This window comes from Botrytis cinerea, chromosome 9, assembly GCF_000143535.2.
Source record: "Botrytis cinerea B05.10 chromosome 9, complete sequence".
NCBI lineage: Eukaryota > Fungi > Ascomycota > Leotiomycetes > Helotiales > Sclerotiniaceae > Botrytis > Botrytis cinerea.
In genome coordinates, this window is record NC_037318.1 from 45441 (window position 1) to 67627 (window position 22187).

A 22187-nucleotide genomic window follows, 5' to 3' on the forward strand; every position below is an offset into this window, starting at 1 on the left:
GTAAATCTTGCCGAAGCGTTCTCTCATGGAGTCATGATATATATACCAAAATTTCCATCTATCAAGTCAAGGAGGCTTACTTGCAACAAGCTCGCAGACTGGATGGCCAAGAAATCCAATTGTGGTCGTAGATTTCGAGAACAGGTTTGGTAATCAAAGCACAGCGGGAGACACAAAAATGGGTATTCTCTCTATCTTCCTCTCTCTTTCCCTCTCCATCTGAACTCTCGTGTCAACAACAAACCCCAACAAATCCCGCTCTGTTCAAATCACCCTGAAGTCCGAGACCATGAAAGCAATAAATCTCTTGAGGCAAAAATTGGCAAAACAACAGATCGTCCCAAACGTAACAACAGGGAGATCCTTCTTTTGGGAGAAAGTTTAACATTAGACCCAGGATGCCAAGGTAGTCACTCTTGAAGAAGCTTTTCATTTGTGCCATTTTTATTAATGAAGGATATCGAATTATATGGGTGTATAAAGCAGAATCTTCGGATTTCGCATATACTCGAAAAATGTTCCTTATCTTATTCATGTTCCTCCTGCAAATCTTTGAGTCGGTCTTAAGAAGTCCACGTTATTGAATGGAATGAATCTGACCCAAGGGTGTGAAGAGCGGCGTGATATCGTTCCTCTAGGTTTGTGAAAGGTAAATTAGAACCGAGTGTGGGCTGGTGCTTATCAAAAAGGGCAGAAGTTGAGGTGAACGTCGAATGAAAATTATTCCAAAATTGCGGAATTCAATGTTAGCGTCTTTGATTACATACACTTCTCATTGAAAATATGAATTTTTCATTTGGCGATATATTTATACCTCCTTCTTGTCTGCTCCCAAATCTATTCTTTCGTCGTGGGTTTCCTGTGCGCTTGAAGGAAAATGATGGGGGGGGGAGATCTGGTCGCCATCCAACGCATAACAATTCCTGTTCTATGCCGGGCAAAGGATTGTTGCCATGAACGTTGCCCGTATGTCACGAGACCTCGAGTGGTAATATAAGTTATGGAGTGCATGGTGATGAGGGGAAGTTAAAGCCAATCGTAGTGGGAAAAGTCAATGCTATCCCCAGTTAGACCAACACTTCCAAATACCACTTTTTCTCAAACTCGGGTCCGGAATAACTTCAGATACGCGGAAATGATATTCAGGTGTTGTGAAATGTGATAAAAGTCTGTGGAACAGTTGTTGAACATAAGATGTCTTTATTCATTAATCAATTAACGACATGATGGCATATATACAAATGTAAAAACTCTACCCAGTCCGACCCACGCTATGCATCGCAAAAAAGATTAACCATCAACCCATATAAAGGTGATTATATACAAAATAAGAAGAATGTCATCTCATCATACTCATCCGAACATTGCACCGCAGTAGAATGCTCATATTTTCGAGGTGCCCCTCCATCACCTGGGCTTAATATTTGGGAGACTGATTTCCAGCTGGAATTCCCTCATCATGCAAAACTCCACCTTGGCCAGCTTCATTGACTTTTTGAAGCTTACCATTTCTTGTCTCCAGATTCATAGCGTCGGTATTAATATCCGTACCCAAAGTTGCCATTGTGGCAGCGTCAAAGACGTATGCATGACTTCCAATAGGCTTGACTTCCAATAAATACATGGCATCGACTTCTTCTAGAGTTCTTCCACTAGATTCGACCAGGAAGAAGAAAACGACGAAGAAAGCTGCAAGATTACATCCAGCGAAGACGTATCCATATGCATATTGAATATCGTTTGTGATAAATGGGGTGAAGAATGCAAGCATAAAGTTCCAGAACCAATTTGCCGAAGTAGCGAAAGCCATTGCGACAGCTCTGTATCGGTATGGAAACATTTCACCGATACATGCCCAGACAAGGGGTCCCCATGTACTGGCAAAACCAACGATGAAGAGGCAAGCAAAGACAATCATGACACTTCCAGCAGTTTTAGCTGTGGCACTTCCTTCTGCAGCATCCTTGAACAGGAATTGTCCAACAGATGCAAAGATGAGGAAACACATGGTTTGCCATAGAGCAGCGATATATAAGGATTCGCGACGACGGAAATGACGAGCCATATAGACACCAAAGAAAGTAGCTCCAACATTTACACCACCAAGAATCATAGCAGTAACGTAGGAGTTTTTGATACCGACGCCAGCGAAGATAGTAGTACCATAATAGAAAAAGTAATTGGCACCGGTGAGTTGTTGCAACATTTGTAATGCCATTGCAAGAGAAACTCTGTAGAGCATTCTTGGGCCGGTGATGGCTTCATACCATGGGTGATTACCGCTGGATGCTATGCGAACTTTCTCGATTTCGGCTACCTCGGTCTCAATCATTGGGTGACTTTCGTCGACGCCATAGAAGCCAGCCATGGTGGTTCGAGCCTTTGTGCCATTGTTATGATTGAAATCGTATCTGGGAGTCTCCGGAAGGAAGAGGATTCCAACGCCAAGGATAATTGCCCAGATAAATCCAACGCCCATGGGAATTCTGTAAGATGCCGTGCTGCTAAATCCTTCGGTTCCATAGTTGATACAGTCTGCGGTGAAGATTCCGATAGTAATGAAGAGTTGGTAACATCTGTAATACATTTAATTAGCCAACGCACATCTTCATTGTTTGATACGAGATCGATTTTTTCAAACCCGTATGTAATCAAAGGGAGGTACTCACGAAATGACGGCTCCTCTTACAGGGACAGGGGAAGTCTCAGCCATGTACATTGGTACAAGGACCGATAATCCACCAACTCCCAAACCAGCACACCATCTTCCCATTGCAATTCCTACCCAATCACCAGTGCCAACCGCCATTTGTGCAACAACACCGACACAAAACACCATACACCAAGGTGGAATACACGTTCTGCGTCCAAATCTATTGGCAAGAGGTCCAGCAATCAAACATCCGATCAAGGTACCGATGGATAACTAGAAATTGTTAGTGTCATTGAGGGAATAGGGAGGGGGGATTGTCTCAGACAAGAGAACGGAGCAAGAACATACCAAGCCAACAATTAATCCAGATCGCACATTTGTAAAATAGTACCCAGTAGGATATTTTACTAAGTTCGTAGTTCGTTGACCAAATCTCTGAAGGAAAACTTCCATCTCCAAGAAACCAGAAATTTGTCCAGTATCATAACCAAAGATAAATCCACCCATTGCAACCAAGATGGTCATGAATATAGTGCGCAGAGTAACGGAAGGAACATGAAGATTTTCGTATTGGTGAACACCCTTTTCTGAATTGGCATTGAAAGCCCTTGCTCCAGTTGTAGCTTCCATCGAGTTATTCCCTGAGTTGACAACAGTTGATGGATGGCTATTATCGACACCGCCATTGCCATTGCGACCAAAGCGAGCCATGATCACTGGTGGTTGACGAACACAATGTGAGATCGACTTTGCTAGAAATTAAAGTGTATTCCAAAGTAAAATGTATGTAGAATAAGAAAGACAACTGATGAAGGTAAAACGGATGAAACGAAATCGGATGAAGAGGAAGGGAGGCTGTAAATATATCTTAATGTGACGTCTAGTCTAACCATGAGACTAGAACCGAATGGGCATCTGCTCGCTGCTCGGCCTTGTTATTTCTCGTGTCAGATCATGATGCTAGACTTGAAGTGAAAAAATTAAGTTTTGAGACTGGGGTAGGCCGAATCTTCCTGACTCTTTCATTCCGACAGCGAAAGCTCACTGCCATTTTGTGGTAATCCCAGGACCAAAAGGTCACAAGGAATTCACGACAGGGGAAGGCAAAGGGCAATAGTTGGAGTGGTTTTCAAACTAGCCTCCATATGGAGTTTCTGGAGTCCCCAAGGATCCATAGAATGTGGTCCATTATTCGAAAATTTTCTGGTTGATTTTTAAACTCTTAGTTGGATGGAGAAATGGCCAAGAAATGACGTCGTTGGTAACGGTTTGACCCTTTTTTCAAGAACGACCCAGATATTTACCACTGAAGCGGTGCCATTCCATAAGGAGAATCCCCTGAAAGATCCATTTATGTGAATGGAAACCCCAATCAATTGCCGTGTGTTTGGGTTTAAAATCGGGTTGATACCCACAATGCCTGAGTAGATGGAGATATGGAGATTTGGAGATTTGGACGGTCCTTTTCTCGGTGACATTATCTCAACGTCTGGGTAGTGGGAAGTAGTCAAGTCCCTTCTGTTGACGTGTCCAAGTCAAGTCAGTAACTTGATTGATTATCCACAGGAAGTAATTGAGAGCGTCCTAACTTTTCCACACGGGGTATCGGGGACTCCATGGTTGGAGAAATTGGAGTGCAGAAATCGTGTTGCAATTGGAGATTTGGGGGATTCGGAAGAGTGGATACCAGGCAAGCCCAGGAGGCGTCGCGGGTGTGGCGTTCGACTATGTAGGAGGATGACGTTCGATAGGGCCACCCAATGACGAAACCCGAAAAACAAAATCCGAAAGAAACCAATTTTGGCGATCTCATCAAATCAATCGATAGAGGAGATTGCAAAGGGCATGAACCGTTGGGTTTCTAGAATTGTCGAAACACAGCAATAACAATCACATAATCGAGATACTAACCCAACCGTAGGAGAAAAAGGGAGATGGAAAAAAAAAAAAGTGTAGACTACTACGGGTACCATCAGCAAAATACCGTCTAGTGAGTTTCGCCATCTGGAAACTACTGGGTAACGGCGTTGACGTTGTTTACTTCGTACCTACGCTATTACCTGTCTAGGTAGACATCGCCAATTTTTGAACGGAATCCGGAGTGGCCGGATCGGATCGGATATACATAGAGGCCATCCCATTCCATCTCGATTGAGATCTAGTTTGAATGGGAATCAGGTGATTTGTGCGCAGCATTTTGCGAAGATTCCGGTGGCAGTCGGCTATACTCCGGCTTGATCCGGCACCCGTTCACACGTGGGGGATTACTCTTCTTGGGGTGGGGTGCTTGTGTGGAGTGAGGAGAAACTTTTCACCTTGGATCCGACACACGTGAAGGAGGTGAGATGTAACATTGTCGTCATTAACCATGTTCATGTATATATATACATACAAATCAACAACGCCAGATAAATGGATTCCCGATTGTTTTGGGTACTTATTGGTAGGTACATGACTGTTGGCCATACAAGAAGCAGAAAATTGTCCGACCTTTTCTCCATCATGTTCAACGGAGTCAATTTTTACCCCTCAAATTGTGATGTTTTCGGCAGCTCTCTCTCCATCTTTCCAATTCTTTCCAATAGGGAAACCCGGTGATTATTGAATACAGAGAAATCTATTTCCGTCTCGACAATGCTGGCATTGGTATGTATCTTGTCAGGCCAGACTTGGGGAATGGCATGCACAACGACAAAAGCGGTGTTCTGGCTTGATCCCTCTCATGGAAAGGTACTGGAAGAGCTCACTCACACTTGTGATGCAGGCTTTACACATTCGCCCATTCTCCCTTTCCTTTTCCCAGTGACCAATTCTGGAACATCGCTAGGTACCCCTCGATCCAAAGGACATACGGTGTACAAATTTCTCACCAACTCCCCTCATCTTTTATATGCACCATCCAGATGAAGAAGCTCTTAGGAGAAACTTCTCATCCTAGACCTCCCATTTCATATGGTCATATCATGTGGATGTTCCTTGATATCAATAAGACTGCAGGCCAAGATGGAAGGAATCTATGAACAAGCAGTAGCTCATCTTTCCACCTTTCAGACGACATAAATCTGGAGATGGAATAGAGAATGATTTGAAACATTCGGTCCGCACCGAAAGAGCACGCACTGTCGATGTGTTAATTTCAACAGGTGAAGAGGCAAAACTCTAAATATATTTCTCCGTTAAATGATCTATCGTTGACAATGTTTTGAATAGATAAAGAAAATTCAGCCTCCAAAATTTTCAAAGTTCATTGTCAGTGGAGTGAATCGAAGGACCCTTTCAGAGTGTACTAACCACTTAAATCTTATCATCCACAAATCTGTTCTATTGTCTGGGACTTCGACTACGTATATCAATATCCACCAAACAAATCCATCCATATGAAGATTTCATTATAACTCCATAGAGTGATGAAGAAAATTAATTTGAAACTCGTATGAAAATCTGCTAGGCATTCAGGCAAAATTGTATGGATAAATCCTCCGTTCAAAGTACTCGGTATTCTCAAGCTATTTCTCAATTTCGTCGTGTAGGTGTAACGTACCACCAAAACGTGGAATCTATATCTTCACGCCGTTGATCTGCATATCGAGATGTTATTCTAGAACTCGTAGAATTCCGTCTCATTGTCTTTTTCTCTGTCAATTTCGCCCTTCTAAGATTACTAGGACATTGTCGATGTCAAGGATCTAAACGGCTTGAAGTTGGTGAACGTGACTAGTGATCTTCTTCTCTACTAGTGAGTAGGTACAAACTGTAGGTAGATTTATCCAAGTAACAAGCAAGACCAAAACAGAACGAGGATATCAACATGCATAAGTCTCTGTTATATCATCTATCGGTCTTACTGTATGCAACATGTACGAAGAAAGGTACGTATCTAACGCCTCGGTATAGATGGTCTTATAGGTAGCATTATAGGCAATATAACTTCTACGTCTTCTCCCCTCAAGAATGACACTTTTGATCAACCCATCTATCCTCATAAAAACGAACAAGCAATATATTGAATGGAAAGTAATCGGGGATTAATTTGTTGAATCCTTTCCCACAGCTATAAAAATCGAAATATCCATCTATTTTCTTACCTATCGGGATTATCATTGGCGGAAGATTATTACCCCCTGGCTACCGACCATTTTCACCTCCACTTCTCCAAATTCCCCATCTTTTGGCATTCCCCTTAGTATTTCCCCCCAGTTCAACATCACATCTAAACCTATCGCCCTCAAATTTATATGCAGGGTCGCAAGGTTCCTTTTAAACAAAGCTGCTTTGTCGGTGGAACAATCTTCACCGAGAGGGAGTTTGTTATCTTTTCTATTTTTCCATAGCCGTTGCTCTTCAGTCCGAAGACGAGAATTCCTTCTCTTTTTCCACGTTGGTTTTGGCATGCGATTGCGTGAGAATGGCTTGAATATCACTCGCTACTCGATGGATTAAGGAAAAACACACACCACTACAAACACAAGAGATTGACAGAGAACAACGGCATCAACACACACAGCAAGTAAACGAAGCAATCACATCGCCCTCTCGAGCCCGCCTCTAGAATCCTGTCCAGATCATAACTCCGTTTACCGTTCTCCATTCTCAGCTGCATGAACTTCTTCCAATGGTTCATCGATTCAATCAGCCTTCTTTCTAAACCCCCTCCCCCCTTCATCCCCCTTCCAAAAGTTAATCGAAAACTGTCCGGCGAAATTTCGATAGCCTCTCAAACATTTTCTGGCAAACCAGCGAGCTCCCAATAAGCAATCGCAATCACACCACACCTCAATCCAATATTATATTGCAGAACAGTGCATGGAATATATCCGATATCAGTTTCACCTCCCACGCCTTACAACTTTCGTCTCGAAGTTGGCCCAGAGTTCCACCTTCTCTCTCAACTCGGATGTCTATCACTGTCACTCCCACACTTTTATTTAAAAATCACGGGCTGCCATGTAGTACAGAGAAATTGAGTATGAAATCGATTTTATCCTGATCTTGAGATTATTGGACTTATACACACCTACAAAGGTACACACATTAATATCGCAAACAAGATATTAATCCCACTATCAAACTTCAACTATCGCCAACCCCGAACTTAATACTCGAAGCTACCATTCACATTGCGCCCTCGATAGCACCTCATTAATAGTGTACTGTCAGAAATACTTTAAGCCTGTTTACCCAGGTAAAACTTTATCCTCCTCAATTCTAACAACCGGCAAAATTATTCGTAAAGAGGCTTTCGTCCGAAATTCTCAAGTTCATCAAGAACTTCCTCAAAAATTCTCCAATCTGTCAATTATAAATTCCAGCGAATCTATGGCAACCAAACAACAACAGTCGTCTCCGACGCCTACGCGGCCGAAGAGCACAAATGGAATCATTAATGGGAGTAAGGCTGGTATGGGAGATGAGAGGATAGTTGTAATTGTTTTTGGGCAAGGTCAGGATAGAATTGTTCCTGTTTTTGCGGATGTACTCGGGAAACCACATAGAATGGCCACCAGCTTTTCGGCTGTTGGAGACGAAGATCATGGAACTGTTATAGGAATAGCAGCAAGTGATGCAAAGGGTGACATTGAATCCCGGAATCGTTCATTGATCGTCGCTATCAACGCTCATTGTGTGGCTTTGGGAATGCCACCAGATTTAAATCTATCGGCTTCGACAGATTATGAATTTCTTTACACAGAGACACCATTTTTCCGAAGAGATCTTTCACGATTTATCGCATTCATTTTGGGTCAAATAAGTCATCATGAAGCACTCATTACGAAACCGAGAACTTATTTCATATCTACCACGTTCCCAGATGTTCGTACGGCATTATCTAATTTGGATATTCTCTCCGTTGGATCAGATGCGGTAGAAATTCGCGTCGATTTACTAAAGGAAGGTTTAACTGACGGAACTTTCAATTCTGTACCAAGTTTGAGTTACGTTGGAGAACAAGTTATGCTGCTGAGACAGCGTACAGAATTACCCATAATTTTTACGACCAGATGTACGAGAGAGAATGGTCGATTTCCCATGGACAACCCAGAACTTTACTACGAATACCTCTACCGAGCTATACAGTGGGGATGTGAATACATTGATGTTGAGGTTTGGTTACCAGAAGAGATTAGAAAGAAATTGTTCGAGCAAAGAGGAAATAGTAGGATCATTTCGGCATTCCATGACTTCTCTGGAACATTCAAGTGGCCATCGCTTCAGGCTCAGAACATCTTTCAAGAAAGCCGAAAATATGGAGATATTGTCAAGATGATTACCATTATCAATTCTATGTCTGAGAATTATGAACTTGAGTACTTTCGTTCTCAAATCAAAGCCAACTATCCCGATGGACCTCCATTATCTGCCGTCAACATGGGACAACTTGGACAATTGTCTCGTGCCCTTAACACAGTCTTTTCACCCATCACTCATCCTCTACTCCCTATCGTCGCTGCGCCTGGTCAAATGAGTGCTGCAGAGATTAATGGTGCTCTAGCAACCATGGGTCAATTGCCAAAGAAAAACATCTACGCTATTGGCACCTTTCGCACCACTCCTCAAGCAACCTTCTTCGAAAAATGTTTCAATGAACTAGGGTTGCCACACAATTTCGCATCACTAGACCGAGGTGTCAAAGGATCCGTCGAAGCTTTCTGTTTACAACCTAATTTTGGTGGCGCATATATCAACCCACCTCTTCATTCTTCACAACCATACATACCTATGCTGTCAGATGCAGCACGTACTATTGGTGCTGTTGATACTATCGTTGTACGAGGTGAAGGTCCATCATCAACTTTCATAGGGGATAATGCGACATGGAAAGGTATTCGTGCAACTCTTACACGTGATTTCGCACCTTCGGCATACAAAGATCGAGCTGCTATTATTTTATCGAGCAATGGGGAAGATGCCGCGTCGGTAATATTCGCACTTAGAAGCCTCAACATTGGAAAGATTTATACAATTGGGTTTAAGGCACATGGACCTTTAGCGGTGGGTGTCGAATCTTTCACTTCGATGGAAAGTGTTACCAAATCCGACATTCCATTTGCGATAATCTCAGCTTTACCACCCGAGAAGACTCATTTGGTACAGCCTCTTCTCAGATACTTCAATGGAAGAGATTCTCGAGGACAAGGAAAAGTATTCGTCGATCTTGCTCATGGGCCAAGAAAAGGGGACCCGTTGGCTGTCGCAGAAGGATGTGGGTGGACAGCTTATGGAGTTGCTGATACGAGTGCTTTTACAACAGTGGAGACCCTAAGATTATTGGTTGGACAAAACGTTCCATACAGTTTTGTTAGGTTAGCAAGTGGAAGAGGGTTATATTGATTTCTCAGGAGCGAGCGAGTTTGCCTGTGGGTAGGCTGTGTGTGAATCTGGGGGTAAGAGCGACGCGCTTGTGATGATTTCGGTGCATGGTGTGGTGTTCTCTCTATTTTTAATGAGGCAGGCGTTAATGAAAGGTATACAGTGGGGCGAAACCGCGAATATACGAACGAGGAGATTGTAGATGAGACTCGAGTGCGGAGGCAGTCTCATAGATTAGGCTATGAATTTGTGCACTTTCAGGTGTAAAGAGCCGCGATCGTGCTTAGACTGAGGATTGAGGATTGATGATTGAGGATCGAGGAATTACAGGTTGCATTGTCTTTTTTTTATGTCGAATTTAGTTCTTTCAATTAGATGCAACAATGCGGAAGACACAGTACTATCAAATATACTTGGATGTTAAGTGCCTCACTTGCGCGTTTTTCAGTTGTACTTCGTGCTTACTTGAATTCATTGATACAAGACAGATTTATTGGTTACTCTTTGATACGTTTCCTTCCAATCTCCATCCAAGTCTAGTTAAAGTATCTACGCGTTCTTTCGCTCTCAAAATACATCCACCATGAAAACCCCCACTACACATCATTACCCCGCCGAGCCCGCCTTTTCGCTGTACCAATATCTTGTGTGATATTTTTGAAGTTCCCAATACTTGAATATCCTGTTGTCCATCCCATCCTTTTTTTTTTTTTTGCGTCCTTCTCTTCAACACAACCCCTCCGATGATTGAACTTCGGTCTTGGGAGGCTTGTAGTATTTGCACGTCGCTGTTTGGGAAGCAGATAGAAGGGTGGGTTTCTATTGGGAAGCGGGGTAAAGCTCCCAACCCATCTTCCAAACTCACTCACTGCATTGAAAGGAAAGAAATAAATTGGCGTATATTAAATTTGTACCTCCACAAGCCTGGAAAGAGTTTTGGAAGTTTCTAAGCTCTCAAGATCTAAGTTTCCAGAACAAATGTCTTCGAATTTGGAATATGATTGTCCTGATAGTTCACGCTGCCCCTCCTCCACTTCTTACTACCGCCCCAACTCAACAAGCCAACTCCATTGAATCCATTCCTCGCCCTCAAACAACGCAAGTAATGAAAGCTAGCTATCTGCCAAACTTCCCAACACTTCTCACCATCCGAATTCTGAATCTCTCCTTTCGCTTTCCATTGGCTGAGCACAGCACCCTAATTAATTTCGAGAATTTCTACTCAGGTGCATGGCTTTAGGCGTTAGAATATCTTGGTTTAGGAATTGACTGTTACTCACCTCTGCATTATTCAGAACAGAAATAGTCATGACCGGCATAAGCACTCAAAAACAGGAAGAGCCCGTGGTTAAGTAGATGAGAGTGAGCCTTGTATTTGAAATGAGAGTCGAGCTCAGTCAACGGCCAAAACAATTGATCGTACGAGCGCAATCGATATCATTCGTCAATCTGATGACTATGAAACTCGAGAAGCTTTCCGAAAACCACGCAAGATTATTTATAGTTCTCGAAGAATCTTGGTTAAATTTCAGAAAACGAGAATATCGAATGAAAGTTGAGGGCGCATTGGTCCGTCGATCTGAGTTTTGAATCAAGAGGTAAATTTTAGTCATTTGTAGTTTCTTCAATTTTAGAAATCACATCATTGACAATATGCAGTCCAAAATTATTTCAATGTTATCTTTCTGGTAAATTTTGAATGTTCGGAGTGTTGATGGCCTCGAGAGATTGAGGGGGGAACGGGTAGGACACATAAATCGAGTCCAGTTCAAGGCAAAATTATTCTCTTTAGCCACACTCTTGGGACTATACCTCTACTGCGCTGCAGCGTTCTTTTTCTCTATTTGACTCTTGCAATTCTTAAACACCGGTGAACATAGCCCTGGCTTAAAGCTTGAGGGAAAGCGGAAGTAGACTTCTCTAGGCCTCCGTTTCTAGCTTTTGTCGCTCCCATAGTGACCCAAGATTAGACATTGACATTATGAGCAAGGTAGCGGTGACTCAGTCGCTTGACTAGAAAAAATTATTTTTACCTTTGGCACATAGCATGGGAAGTCGAGCATGAATCTGAGAGCAAGGCATTGTTCCAAAATATAGTGAGCCTCATAAACATGTTAAATTAAAAACACCCGTCAAAGTATCTCAAATGCAAGACAAATTAGAGCTCAACGAGGTTGTTGGCAATGTCCCTTCGCTCTGATCATCCGATACTATCTGGATGTGTTTTGCATGTAAAAATTTAAATCTATCCCGAAAAAAAAATCTAAGGGACGCATGACGTGAGATGAGAATTGCATATGATTTGAGGCTAAAATCCAAATCGATGAAACCCTCCAAAGAATTTTCAGACTATGAAATGCCTAGTAGTGTCACACATATATAGAATCTGAAATCTACAGTACTACAGCTACTAGAACACTAATTCTGTGGTAAAAGTTGAGTGGTAAGATGTTTATCACGAGGTTCGGAAGTGGCAGGTAGATGTATCATCCCTATTAGGGAATAACTACATTATTTGAGACAAGACCTTGACAATAGCTGAAGCCACACGAGGTGCATAGATCTGGGGAAATACGGGGTATTATCCAAGATGACACGCGTATGCAAATTTAATAAATGGTACTCTATTAAGGTGTGAAATCTGCAAGTACTCAACTTGAGATTGGTGGGAAAAGGAAATTGTCTGAGACCATTAACGAATAAATGAATATACCTCCCGACACCCTTAGTTGATAAATTATCGACAAAAATTAAGATGAAGATCGATACAACATCGATACCCAAGGCCATGGCTTGGATCTCAAGGATGCATCTGTTGAGGTCTCGTCGGATAGAAAAAAAGTATGAAAAAAACAAGGAGAGGAGGAAATGCCAACTTACTTGTGATGTCAGTAATTCTCCCACCGGGATTGTTGAAGTGGGTTCAGATCACTGCGGAGAGAGGGTGACGGACCGAACCGACCGTGGCATTTTCCTGTTTGAAAGAATCTCTGAAATGAGTGCGAACCATAACATACGGGACGTCGGGCCCATTTCACACGAGTGCCGTCTGTCATATGTCAAGCTGAATGAAGAGATTCGGTTCTATCATACTTATGTATGAGAAGAGATGAAAATTCTGGAAGGGGCTTTTTCTTGTGGTGTTTGCAATAGCTGAAAAGTTACCAGTATGTAACTCGGCACTCTTGGTTGACAGCGCTTCCTCTTCCTGTGTGTATATTCCTTGATTCTTGGGGAGCTTGGGGAGGCAGTAGGTGAGGTCCCAAAATGGTTGTGATAATCAGGATGAAGTCTTTTTTTCCATTCTGCCTGATTCGGATGTCTAATGACAACGTTACAGAAGGAGGGGCGCCGGGTAGTTGATATGATCATGCTTCTGAGCCTCTGTCGTCTAGATATACTCTTTCTAGCACCTCCAAATGCGCATTTGCAAGATTCTCGTCTCAACATGATTAGTGACATGATTAGTGACATGAGATTAAAAATGGCAGTTCACGAAAGTTGGGCATCTCTGGCGCGTAAAAGAGATGGGATATGTACCTGGGCATACGGACGTATTGTCCCGATTCATATCAGGATACTTCAGACGATAGACCCTGAAATGGCCAAAGCGATTTCGTCTGTTATCCGATGCAGGTTATCCGAATACTACATGGAGCGTCATACACATGTCTTACTGGCGAGCTACGAGTCACGACCTTGGGGATAATGAAATATCCATACATGTACTGACTCTGATGAGGCGGTCCAGGTTTGCTAGAGTGCTAATGAATGTCTCCTGCATGACGGAGGTAATACCCCTTGAAGCGTCGCGCGTACGGAGTGATGGCATTTGGTAACTCAATTTTCTGATATACTTTAGATCGGCCCCTACATAGCATGTGGATCTTCGGGAGTGATTCGGGAGTGGTGCTATCGTGTAAAGTTGTGAGCGGATATCTGAGTAGCTTCCCTATCCGTGGTATGCAGATTACACAAGAAGGGACGAGACGGATAGTGCCACCTCGTATCACGTTGAATGATGTGATATCGCGGTAGTTGATTCGTATCTGCACCATTCATCCGACTCGAATTTGTCCCAGAGAAATCTAATGAACAAATGAACCCCAGACACTTTGGGAACACACAGCACCGTACCAAAAGCGTGTCTGTGGTGTGTTCAATAGCCTGTGATGTTGGGTAGAAGTGGAGTGGCGCTTTGCATTTTGCGGGGAAGTTGTTTCAAATAGTCCAAGGTGTAATTTCAATTTCCATTGCTCCCCTTACCATGCATGCAGTGTCTCGTCCCAACCTAAATTTCAACATTTCGAGAAAGTTGGGGTGGGAAGCTGCAATTCACGGAATCAGAATCATACATTCGAAGCGTACATCCAGTATCAAGATCGATGCACAACCTGGTTTCCCGCAACTTAATTACAAAAGGTGTGATGAATGTTAGATGAGAGGGATCGCTCTCCATATATGTGATGGCTATATAGGCCAAGGGATAACTTTAATGCGACATTACGATCCGTGATCTGCTATAATGCTTTGAATATCATTTCGAGAAGAGGATGTCACATTTCTTCGCAGCTTCTCCAAATGTTAATATCTCGGACATTTCAACATGACGGAAAATCCCCGCAGCCTGCTTCTTGAATCTTGAGCGTTCGGAGGAACCATTGGGATTTGGTTTAGTCGTCGGCAATTTGCAGAAGTGACTCGGAAGTGATTCGGAAGTATCGACGGTTTAAGATGGATGGATGGTAATTGAGGTTACATTCAATATTTAATCTCCATGAAGATTATTTTTATTTCTCCACGAGAGTAGTCGTCAGCATGGCTCGCATTGGCGCATTGAGGTAACAATCTAAGATGATTTCGGAAGCGAAACCGTTGAAGAAGAGACTAGGGGGAAATTCGAAGCTTTTCGGATTTCTACTTGAGAGAGTCACTAGCCGTTGGCGCAATCTTGTCTTTGCCGTCTCACAGGTTCACAAGCTCACAAGCTCACAGTCTCATCCTTTCACAGTCTAAAAATGCAGGCGCTCCAATCATCGATTCTACGTCGCCGATTATAGAGCAGTACGAAGCTTTCCACAGAGCTTAACTTCAAATATGCTTGGCAGGACCGTAAAATCCGCGAAGAATAACCTTCATTTGTGAATCTAAACATGATGATACATCCAAGTAACCTTTGATTATGATTTCAAGGGGACTCGGGTCCAGGAATAACCCCAGAAATAGCAAAAGGTAAAGTTGTGGGTTATGTGTTGTAGCCCTTCTGGGTTATGGGTTTGACGGCGGGTTTTTTCTACTCCTCTGTGGGTTAATGAGGGATAGCCTTGGGGATCACAAGAATTTTGGACAAGTCATTCGACCAAGCGTCTAGCGTCTAGATTGTGTAAATTTCGAGCTACTCCATATTTGGGTCTCAATTGTGGAGAGGGTAAATACGTGATGAAGCGGGAAACCGAGGGAAATGGGAACAGGACCGGCTGGTATCATCGCAGTGTGAATGCAGAAAAGAAATGCAGATAGATCGGAGATTCAGCGAGGGAAAGATTGCAGTACTACCTTAGCCACAGTTCCAAACCCATGCGAGAAAGTTACAGACTATAGGTGACTCGCAAATTATGCAGGAAAGCGTCGTAACTTTTTCTCCCAACTAAGGTGATGGCTACCTTCACTTCAATCTTTGCTCCTCAATTTACCCCCTTTACATCGGTTGGTTCCCTTGAGCATTCCCCTGCAATGTCAACATATCTGTCGTTTTGACGGCAGATCAAGGGCCAAGGTTGATCTAATCGAATTTTACAAGAAAGCAAGGAGAGGGGCGAGAGGGGTGATTCGGGGGGGGGGGGGGATGAGGAGTGGAGATGTAAGCTCGTTCATTACCTTGAATTTTTTGTCACGGTTTACTTACTGAGTCCTGACTGACTGATCTTTTTCTAGGGTTCCTGGTGTTTAGAATACTAGTTAGGTACAGCGCAATGAGCGCTTGCAAACGACCTGTGTGTTAACGAGGACGGCGATCCAGTTGTTGTTTCTGTTTTCCTCCCAACCCCAGTTTTCCAATTGATGTATCGGAGCCACGATTTCCAATATGGCAAATGGTCCGTGGGATGCTGCATTTACTGCATTTACTGCATTTACACATCTTGACTATAAAGTTCGAAAGACTCATGATCATCTTGGTGTCTAGCATGCTCGGTGTGTACCTTAGGTATCTACAGCACAGAGCAAAGTAAACTTTCAGGTACCCGACAATTATCCTCCCCGCCGTTCTCACTCACGTTTAGCTTTCACCCGAATTCCGGATCGAGTCCAATAGTGCACCAAGGAAGTCTGTCCTTCTTATTTTCCCATGTGATGAGTAGCTCCACGAGTTGGAGGGAGTCTTGGGGAAAGAAGATGAAGAAGAGCCAGATTATGATCATGACCACCGCCGTACCATCATCGTCATCACCACTGGCACTTCTACTCACTCTACCACAAATCTGTTGACAATGTAATACTACCTAGGTATCATTTGCACCAATGCACCAATGCAACAACAATCCCTGGGCATGCATACATACCCAGGAGCAACACGCTTTCTCTGTCTCTCTCTAGCTTCCACCTCCCCGCAATCTTCCCTACCAAAGTATCCAGAACATCCCCCTGTCCTTTTCTTGCAAAACTGCTGTCGTGCCTCGCTTTCCTTCGAGAATCTTTTAAATTTCTTACCAGGTACGATATTTCTGCAGCTCTAAACAAGTGATCACACCCCCATCTTCCTCTTCTGACAAGGGCATGGTGGGACGACGCATTCGTTCTTAACCCTTAACATCCAACCCTCATCTCATGCTCCCGTACTTCTGAGCTCTGTCTTTTCTTACTCACCGATACCAATCACCTCCCGTGCCTCTCTAATCCTAGCCCATGCTTTACGTCGCACTTTATACATTATACATTATACACCACACACTGCCACGAACCGCCACGTCTAATTCCAATTGTATACTTTCCTTTTCCTCTGCTTGATACTGGAATGAAAAATCTCACCAAACGTAAGACCAGAATACGTCAACCGTCAACCGTCAACCGTCAACTTGCCAACCGATCAACCAAAACCGCCTGGAAAATATCCCCGGGAGCAGCAGTTCGGTCGATGACTATCCGATCATCTCTGTAATTGGATTACATCTGCAATTGGCGAACGAATAGCGGCTGCCATTCTTTTGGGAAGCTCCCATCGACCCGAGAATTCGTCGAACGTCCAACACCTAGCCAAAAACCGAAGAGGATACGACGTACATACATAAATACATCATCCATTTGACCAAGTCTGAATCGGAAATTATTTGCATACTCCCCTCCACAACCACCACACTCGTAATGTTTTGTGCATTGCGTCTCGACCAATCTTTATGATGTGACGAATCTTATTATTACTGTACAACAATAATTTCTTCTTTCGCCTTTTCTTGTCGCCTTGGAATTTCCTTCCGATACCATGTCCGGAAGGCCAGCGCAAGTTGGAATTGAACGATTACCAGCACGACGTATGAGCAACGAACCACGAGAATCAATGAATTGTAAATCTTGTAGAAAGAGGAAGGTTGGTTCTACTCTGCACCAGCTCCAGGCGCAATTCTTCCGAGATGCTGATAGTTTTTCCAGATAAAGTGCAACCGGTTGCGACCGACTTGCGAAGCTTGTCAAGTCTTCCAATGCCCTTGTATCTATGGTGGGGTTATAACATTCAAGAAATTCGAAATACCTAGTTCTAACTCTTTCTTCTCTTGATAGATGCCGTTCCCAAAAAGCGCGGACCTAAGACGGATGTATTGGAAGCTTTATTAAAGAGAGTCGATGGATTGGAACGAAAATTGAGGGATGAGAAAAAATCCAATTCTCCAAATAATGATGGGAGTGCTTCCGGTTCTGGTTCTGGCGGGGGTGAAGCGGAAAGTCCTCATGACGATACAAAACCAAAACGGCCTCATCTGGAGACGACCATTTCAAATATTGCAGATGAATCCGCTGTATATTCTCCAACACCCATAAGGTACTTGATTTCTATTCTTGCTTACAATCTTCTTTTCAATTGACATATCCTCAGCGAGCCCTCTCCTTCAGTCCAGCAAGATGTCCTTTTGGATACTTACTTTGTTCGGTGCCATGGGAAATCTTACCATATACTCGACGAAACTTCTATTCGACAACGGATCCAATCTAATCAAATCCCAACATATCTACTTTATGCAATTTACGCTGTTAGCGCAAGGTATGTCGGAATCAATTGGTTCACATATGACGAATCACTGACTTTCCTCAAGATACACTTCTCATCCAAATGGATATTTTGCTGCAGTGAGATTAAGTGAAGATTATGCTCATCGAGCCAGAGCAGAAGTAGACATCGACGAACCATCTATCGATAATTTACAAGCTCTTTTACTTCTTGGTATTTCTTACACAGCATCTGGAAGAGGGAAGAAGGCATACATGATGCTTGGTACATGCCTTCAATAACTTTCAACCACTAAACATTTCGCTAACTGTACATAGCGAATGCCGTTGGAATGGCCGTTGCGCTAGAACTCCATCGCGAACTGGATCAGAACCTACGAATTAGTCCTGTAGAGAGAGAATTACGAAGAAGACTATTTTGGACATGTTATTTGATAGACAGATTCACAGCATGCGGATCAAAACGACCATCATTAATTGCCGATAAATCTATTGTGTTACGGTTACCATCTTGGTCACCCAATCCAGCCGCTCTTCCCGTCGAAGGAGAGTTTTTCCAAAGCGGATCAAATCTTCATTTCGGTAGTGGAAAGAAGAGTCAAGGAAGCAGCGGAATGCTCATAGATATTGTGAGGATACTAGGAATTACCAACCGCTATCTCGCAGCTGGCGGTGTAAAAGGCAGGTTTTGCAACAATCATGTTTGTTCATCAATTGTTCACTGTACGAATACTGACTACCATGCTACAAAAACAGGCGACTCTCATTTCCCATGGCACTCATTATCGAATCTTTCGAAAATTCGTCAAGACTTAGATATTTGGGCGGGTGGTACGCAGGATGTCTTTACATCTGTCGATACACTTTTTGGACAGCCAGACAGTACAACTCTCGTCCTTAGCAAACTTATCTATCATCTCATACATTGCTTGATATATCGACCTTTTCTTCCCATCGATCTTGCTGAGTTAGCTGGAACCGGTCAACATCAATCTTGGCAAATTGAAGCCACAAATCTTTGTTTTCTTCACGCAAACGCAATCGCCGAATTGGTAGAGCTTGGAAAACAATCTGCATCAATAGAATGGCCCGCATTTGTAGGATATTGTATTTGTACCGCTGGTACTGTTCATGTTCATGGGACACACTACAAAGGCGGTCGTGAAGGTGAAGTGTTTTCCGCTTCCGCCGATTTTCTTTCCAGAGAAATGCAACAACTTTCCGAACTTCGATATGCATGGTCTTCAGTTCAACATCAACGAGAAACTCTACAGACAATCTATGGTTGTCATTCCGATCTAGTGAAAAGTCTTGGAAGTAACCCGATGCGCTTTAGTCCAGTCTTTCACCTGGAAGACTTTTTCGATAGGTATAGTGATTTGGGCCAATACTTTGATGGGGCTCATATTAGTTTTGCGGATGTGGTGACACCTAGCCCGGAAGCATATCAAGGTCATGACCTTTATGCGCCGACACAATCAAATAGGAATGGTTCTATGAATGGGGGGACAGGTTCGAGTGGCTCAAATGATTCGACTACCGTTACTGCTAAACGCAAATCTTCTTCATCTGCACGAAAACGTGCTCTTACCAATAGCCTAAAAGACAGACCTCTAATGTCACCGAGTGGGAGATCGGTTGAACAATTACCACTACCACAGAACGGTTTACTCGGTCATGATCCGGCATCTTATTCTAATCAAGGAAGTTCAATGACTACACTTCCGCAAATACCCTTTTCGCCACCTAGTCAAAATCAATCGCAATCATATACCTTTTCACCATCGCTCTCTTTGAATCATGGGCAAGAATCGGATTTTGATCCAATGTTTGGTATGTCACATCTAGGTAGTGGTGGGAATTTTTCATTTGCAGGAATGGGCGGAACAAGTGGTGGTATGATGGGAGAAGAAGGTATGACACCAGGAGGAAGGTCAAATAATGGGAGTACGGGAACAAGTGGAGAGGAGAAAGATCCTTTCCTGAGCTTGCTAGAACAGCTTGCAGAAAATGAACAACAAAGAGGCGGACCAAGCGAATTGGACTTTTTCTTGGGTGGTGGGCAGGGTTGAAAATGAACTGGGTACACGATAGCTTATGCACGCCCATGGTTGTCTTTCGAGACATGAATAAAATCATCTCACGTGGTTGAAGAATTGGTACCTTCCCAAACCATACTTGCTTGGTTGAATTAACCTGGTACGAAATCATGGAGATGAATCAAGGAGGAGGAAGCTTTACACGAGCCCAGGAGAGACGACCAAGGAAAGGATTTAAGATATTTACGAGGATGGAAAAACCAAGTTCCAGAGTGAAAGAATGTACAAGGGACTGAGAGAATTGCATTGCTAATGAGAGTACCGGAGTTTGAGTTGGATGAATTTGCATGCGGACACGTACAGTACCACTGAGGGGCATATGAAGGTTAAATGGGTGCAGGTGCAACCAGGGGAATGAGATACGGAGTTTCTGGGTGTAGGTTACATTACGGTGATATCTCACAATGAGAATCTTTTGTATCGAGTAAGCAAATTGGAGGCGAGGGAATTTCCATGCTCGCCACCACATCATACTCTAGATATAAAAGCGATGTTTAATATAAAATGTATCTTCCAAGCACTTGAGTTCATCTCGAGTTGTACTTTGGACTCCCGAGAGCCTGGAATCATTACCCTTTTCCGGACGCTTCGAAACATGCTTGTACCTTGCTTTTCCGTGGTAGATGTAACTCATCAATCACTACTTAGTTAGAACTCATGAATTTTGTAACAGATACGTGAGGGCAAGATATTCCATGCATGTCCTTGATTTGATTCATGACATGTCAGACCGTGCAAAGTTCTAACCTCCGTGCCCCCCTCGCCTGCTACCCACATCGATTCTCAATCACAAGTATATTAATCGATCCGTATGGTAAGATCGATTGACTTTCCGGAGATCATGATTCGAGCTCTTGGTAAAGAGTACGTACAGTGAATGCCCAAGAGCCTCACCAGTGGCCTCCCTCCCACCCCCAACTTTACAACTCGGAAAAACACACTGCCCCTCCATGTAGCCCGAGATTCTACTAGAATACGAACACTCATCCCACTTCTGATACCATGCTTTCACGTTGTCCACTTAATTGCCTATACGAGTTAGATAGGTGTGTCTTTTACGCTTTTACTTTGGCTGTACAGTGGACATGGTGGATGTGTATAGCCGTCCCCCACAAAATGGGGGCTGCAAAGTGAAATGCTGGGGATATTAGTGTGGATGTTACCTCTGGAGGAGCACGTGCTGAGAATTTAGGGTTATTTTGAAGGGAAAGGTGGGAATCGGACCGATGGAGTTCCCTCTTTGAGTAGCTTATTTGTTTCTAAGGAAGAAAACACGAGACGTGATTTGGTAGAAGGAGGGCGGGGCTTGGATCAAGAGGGTTTTAGACTCAAGAGGAAGCGAAGAGATTTTTGATTGACAGATTTACCCCGCGTTCTGAGCGTTATCGGGGGGCAATGGGTAGAACATGGACTCGATGGAGTAGAGTGTAGAAACAAGGTACGTACCGGGTGGTTAGATCAAGCTTGGGGGAAGGTGGCGCGGGGATTGGTCAGAGAGGTGTGACCTACTTAGTACCTACATTGTCAGATCTTAGCATCTCACTCTATTTTGTACGGTTAGGAGAATTTTCTCGTTATGGGCGAAGCTTGCGAGAAAACACCTACCTGCATAGATAGATGGTACGGTGCTCGGTGCTAGGTACTAGGTACATTATACGAAAAACAAGAGTCTAGTCCTAAATGAAATGCCGGCACCGGGCGGATGTACCACGGCACGTGAGCGGATCGTAGTCTGCTGGGTTTCAAATCGCGGAGGTTATGATGAAGAGAATGCCGATAGCATGAGTTTGAGTGGCTTAGCTAAGCCATTGAACTTGATTGGTACGGTGTTTATGCTTTGGCAATTTCTCCATACATTCAGTAAATTCACTTAAGGCCATCTCACGCACATAATGCCTCTAGAATCTGGA

The 22187-nt window shown here is 43.4% G+C and overlaps 3 protein-coding genes across 3 annotated transcripts; 2 read left to right on the forward strand and 1 right to left on the reverse strand.

Moving 5' to 3' along the window:
* Positions 1–1184: 1184 nt before the first annotated feature.
* Bchex1 lies at positions 1185–4611 on the reverse strand. The gene is made up of 3 exons (XM_001552547.2): positions 3002–4611; positions 2670–2926; positions 1185–2576 (listed from the first exon to the last, which is right to left on the reverse strand). The coding sequence occupies exons 1-3, from the start codon at positions 3362–3364 to the stop codon at positions 1418–1420; spliced, it is 1779 nt and encodes a 592-aa protein (XP_001552597.1). The 5' UTR covers positions 3365–4611; the 3' UTR covers positions 1185–1417.
* A 2238-nt stretch (positions 4612–6849) lies between these two features.
* Positions 6850–10448, forward strand: BCIN_09g00160 (hypothetical protein). The gene has a single exon (XM_001552548.2). The coding sequence runs from the start codon at positions 7970–7972 to the stop codon at positions 9980–9982; it is 2013 nt and encodes a 670-aa protein (XP_001552598.1). The 5' UTR covers positions 6850–7969; the 3' UTR covers positions 9983–10448.
* A 5757-nt stretch (positions 10449–16205) lies between these two features.
* Positions 16206–20949, forward strand: BcgaaR. Its single transcript, XM_024694841.1, has 7 exons — positions 16206–17543; positions 17606–17672; positions 17735–17993; positions 18048–18212; positions 18265–18443; positions 18497–18859; positions 18935–20949. The coding sequence occupies exons 1-7, from the start codon at positions 17439–17441 to the stop codon at positions 20248–20250; spliced, it is 2454 nt and encodes an 817-aa protein (XP_024550634.1). The 5' UTR covers positions 16206–17438; the 3' UTR covers positions 20251–20949.
* Positions 20950–22187: the final 1238 nt, after the last annotated feature.

Coding starts and splice junctions, on each gene's coding strand:
- Bchex1 (XM_001552547.2), bottom strand. CDS start 3,364: ATGGCTCGCTTTGGTCGCAATGGCAATGGCGGTGTCGATAATAGCCAT. Junction 2,927..3,001: donor CTGGATTAATTGTTGGCTTG/GTATGTTCTTGC, acceptor AACAATTTCTAG/TTATCCATCGGTACCTTGAT. Junction 2,577..2,669: donor GTAAGAGGAGCCGTCATTTC/GTGAGTACCTCC, acceptor AATGTATTACAG/ATGTTACCAACTCTTCATTA.
- BCIN_09g00160 (XM_001552548.2), top strand. CDS start 7,970: ATGGCAACCAAACAACAACAGTCGTCTCCGACGCCTACGCGGCCGAAG.
- BcgaaR (XM_024694841.1), top strand. CDS start 17,439: ATGTCCGGAAGGCCAGCGCAAGTTGGAATTGAACGATTACCAGCACGA. Junction 17,544..17,605: donor AATCTTGTAGAAAGAGGAAG/GTTGGTTCTACT, acceptor TAGTTTTTCCAG/ATAAAGTGCAACCGGTTGCG. Junction 18,444..18,496: donor GAAGGCATACATGATGCTTG/GTACATGCCTTC, acceptor AACTGTACATAG/CGAATGCCGTTGGAATGGCC.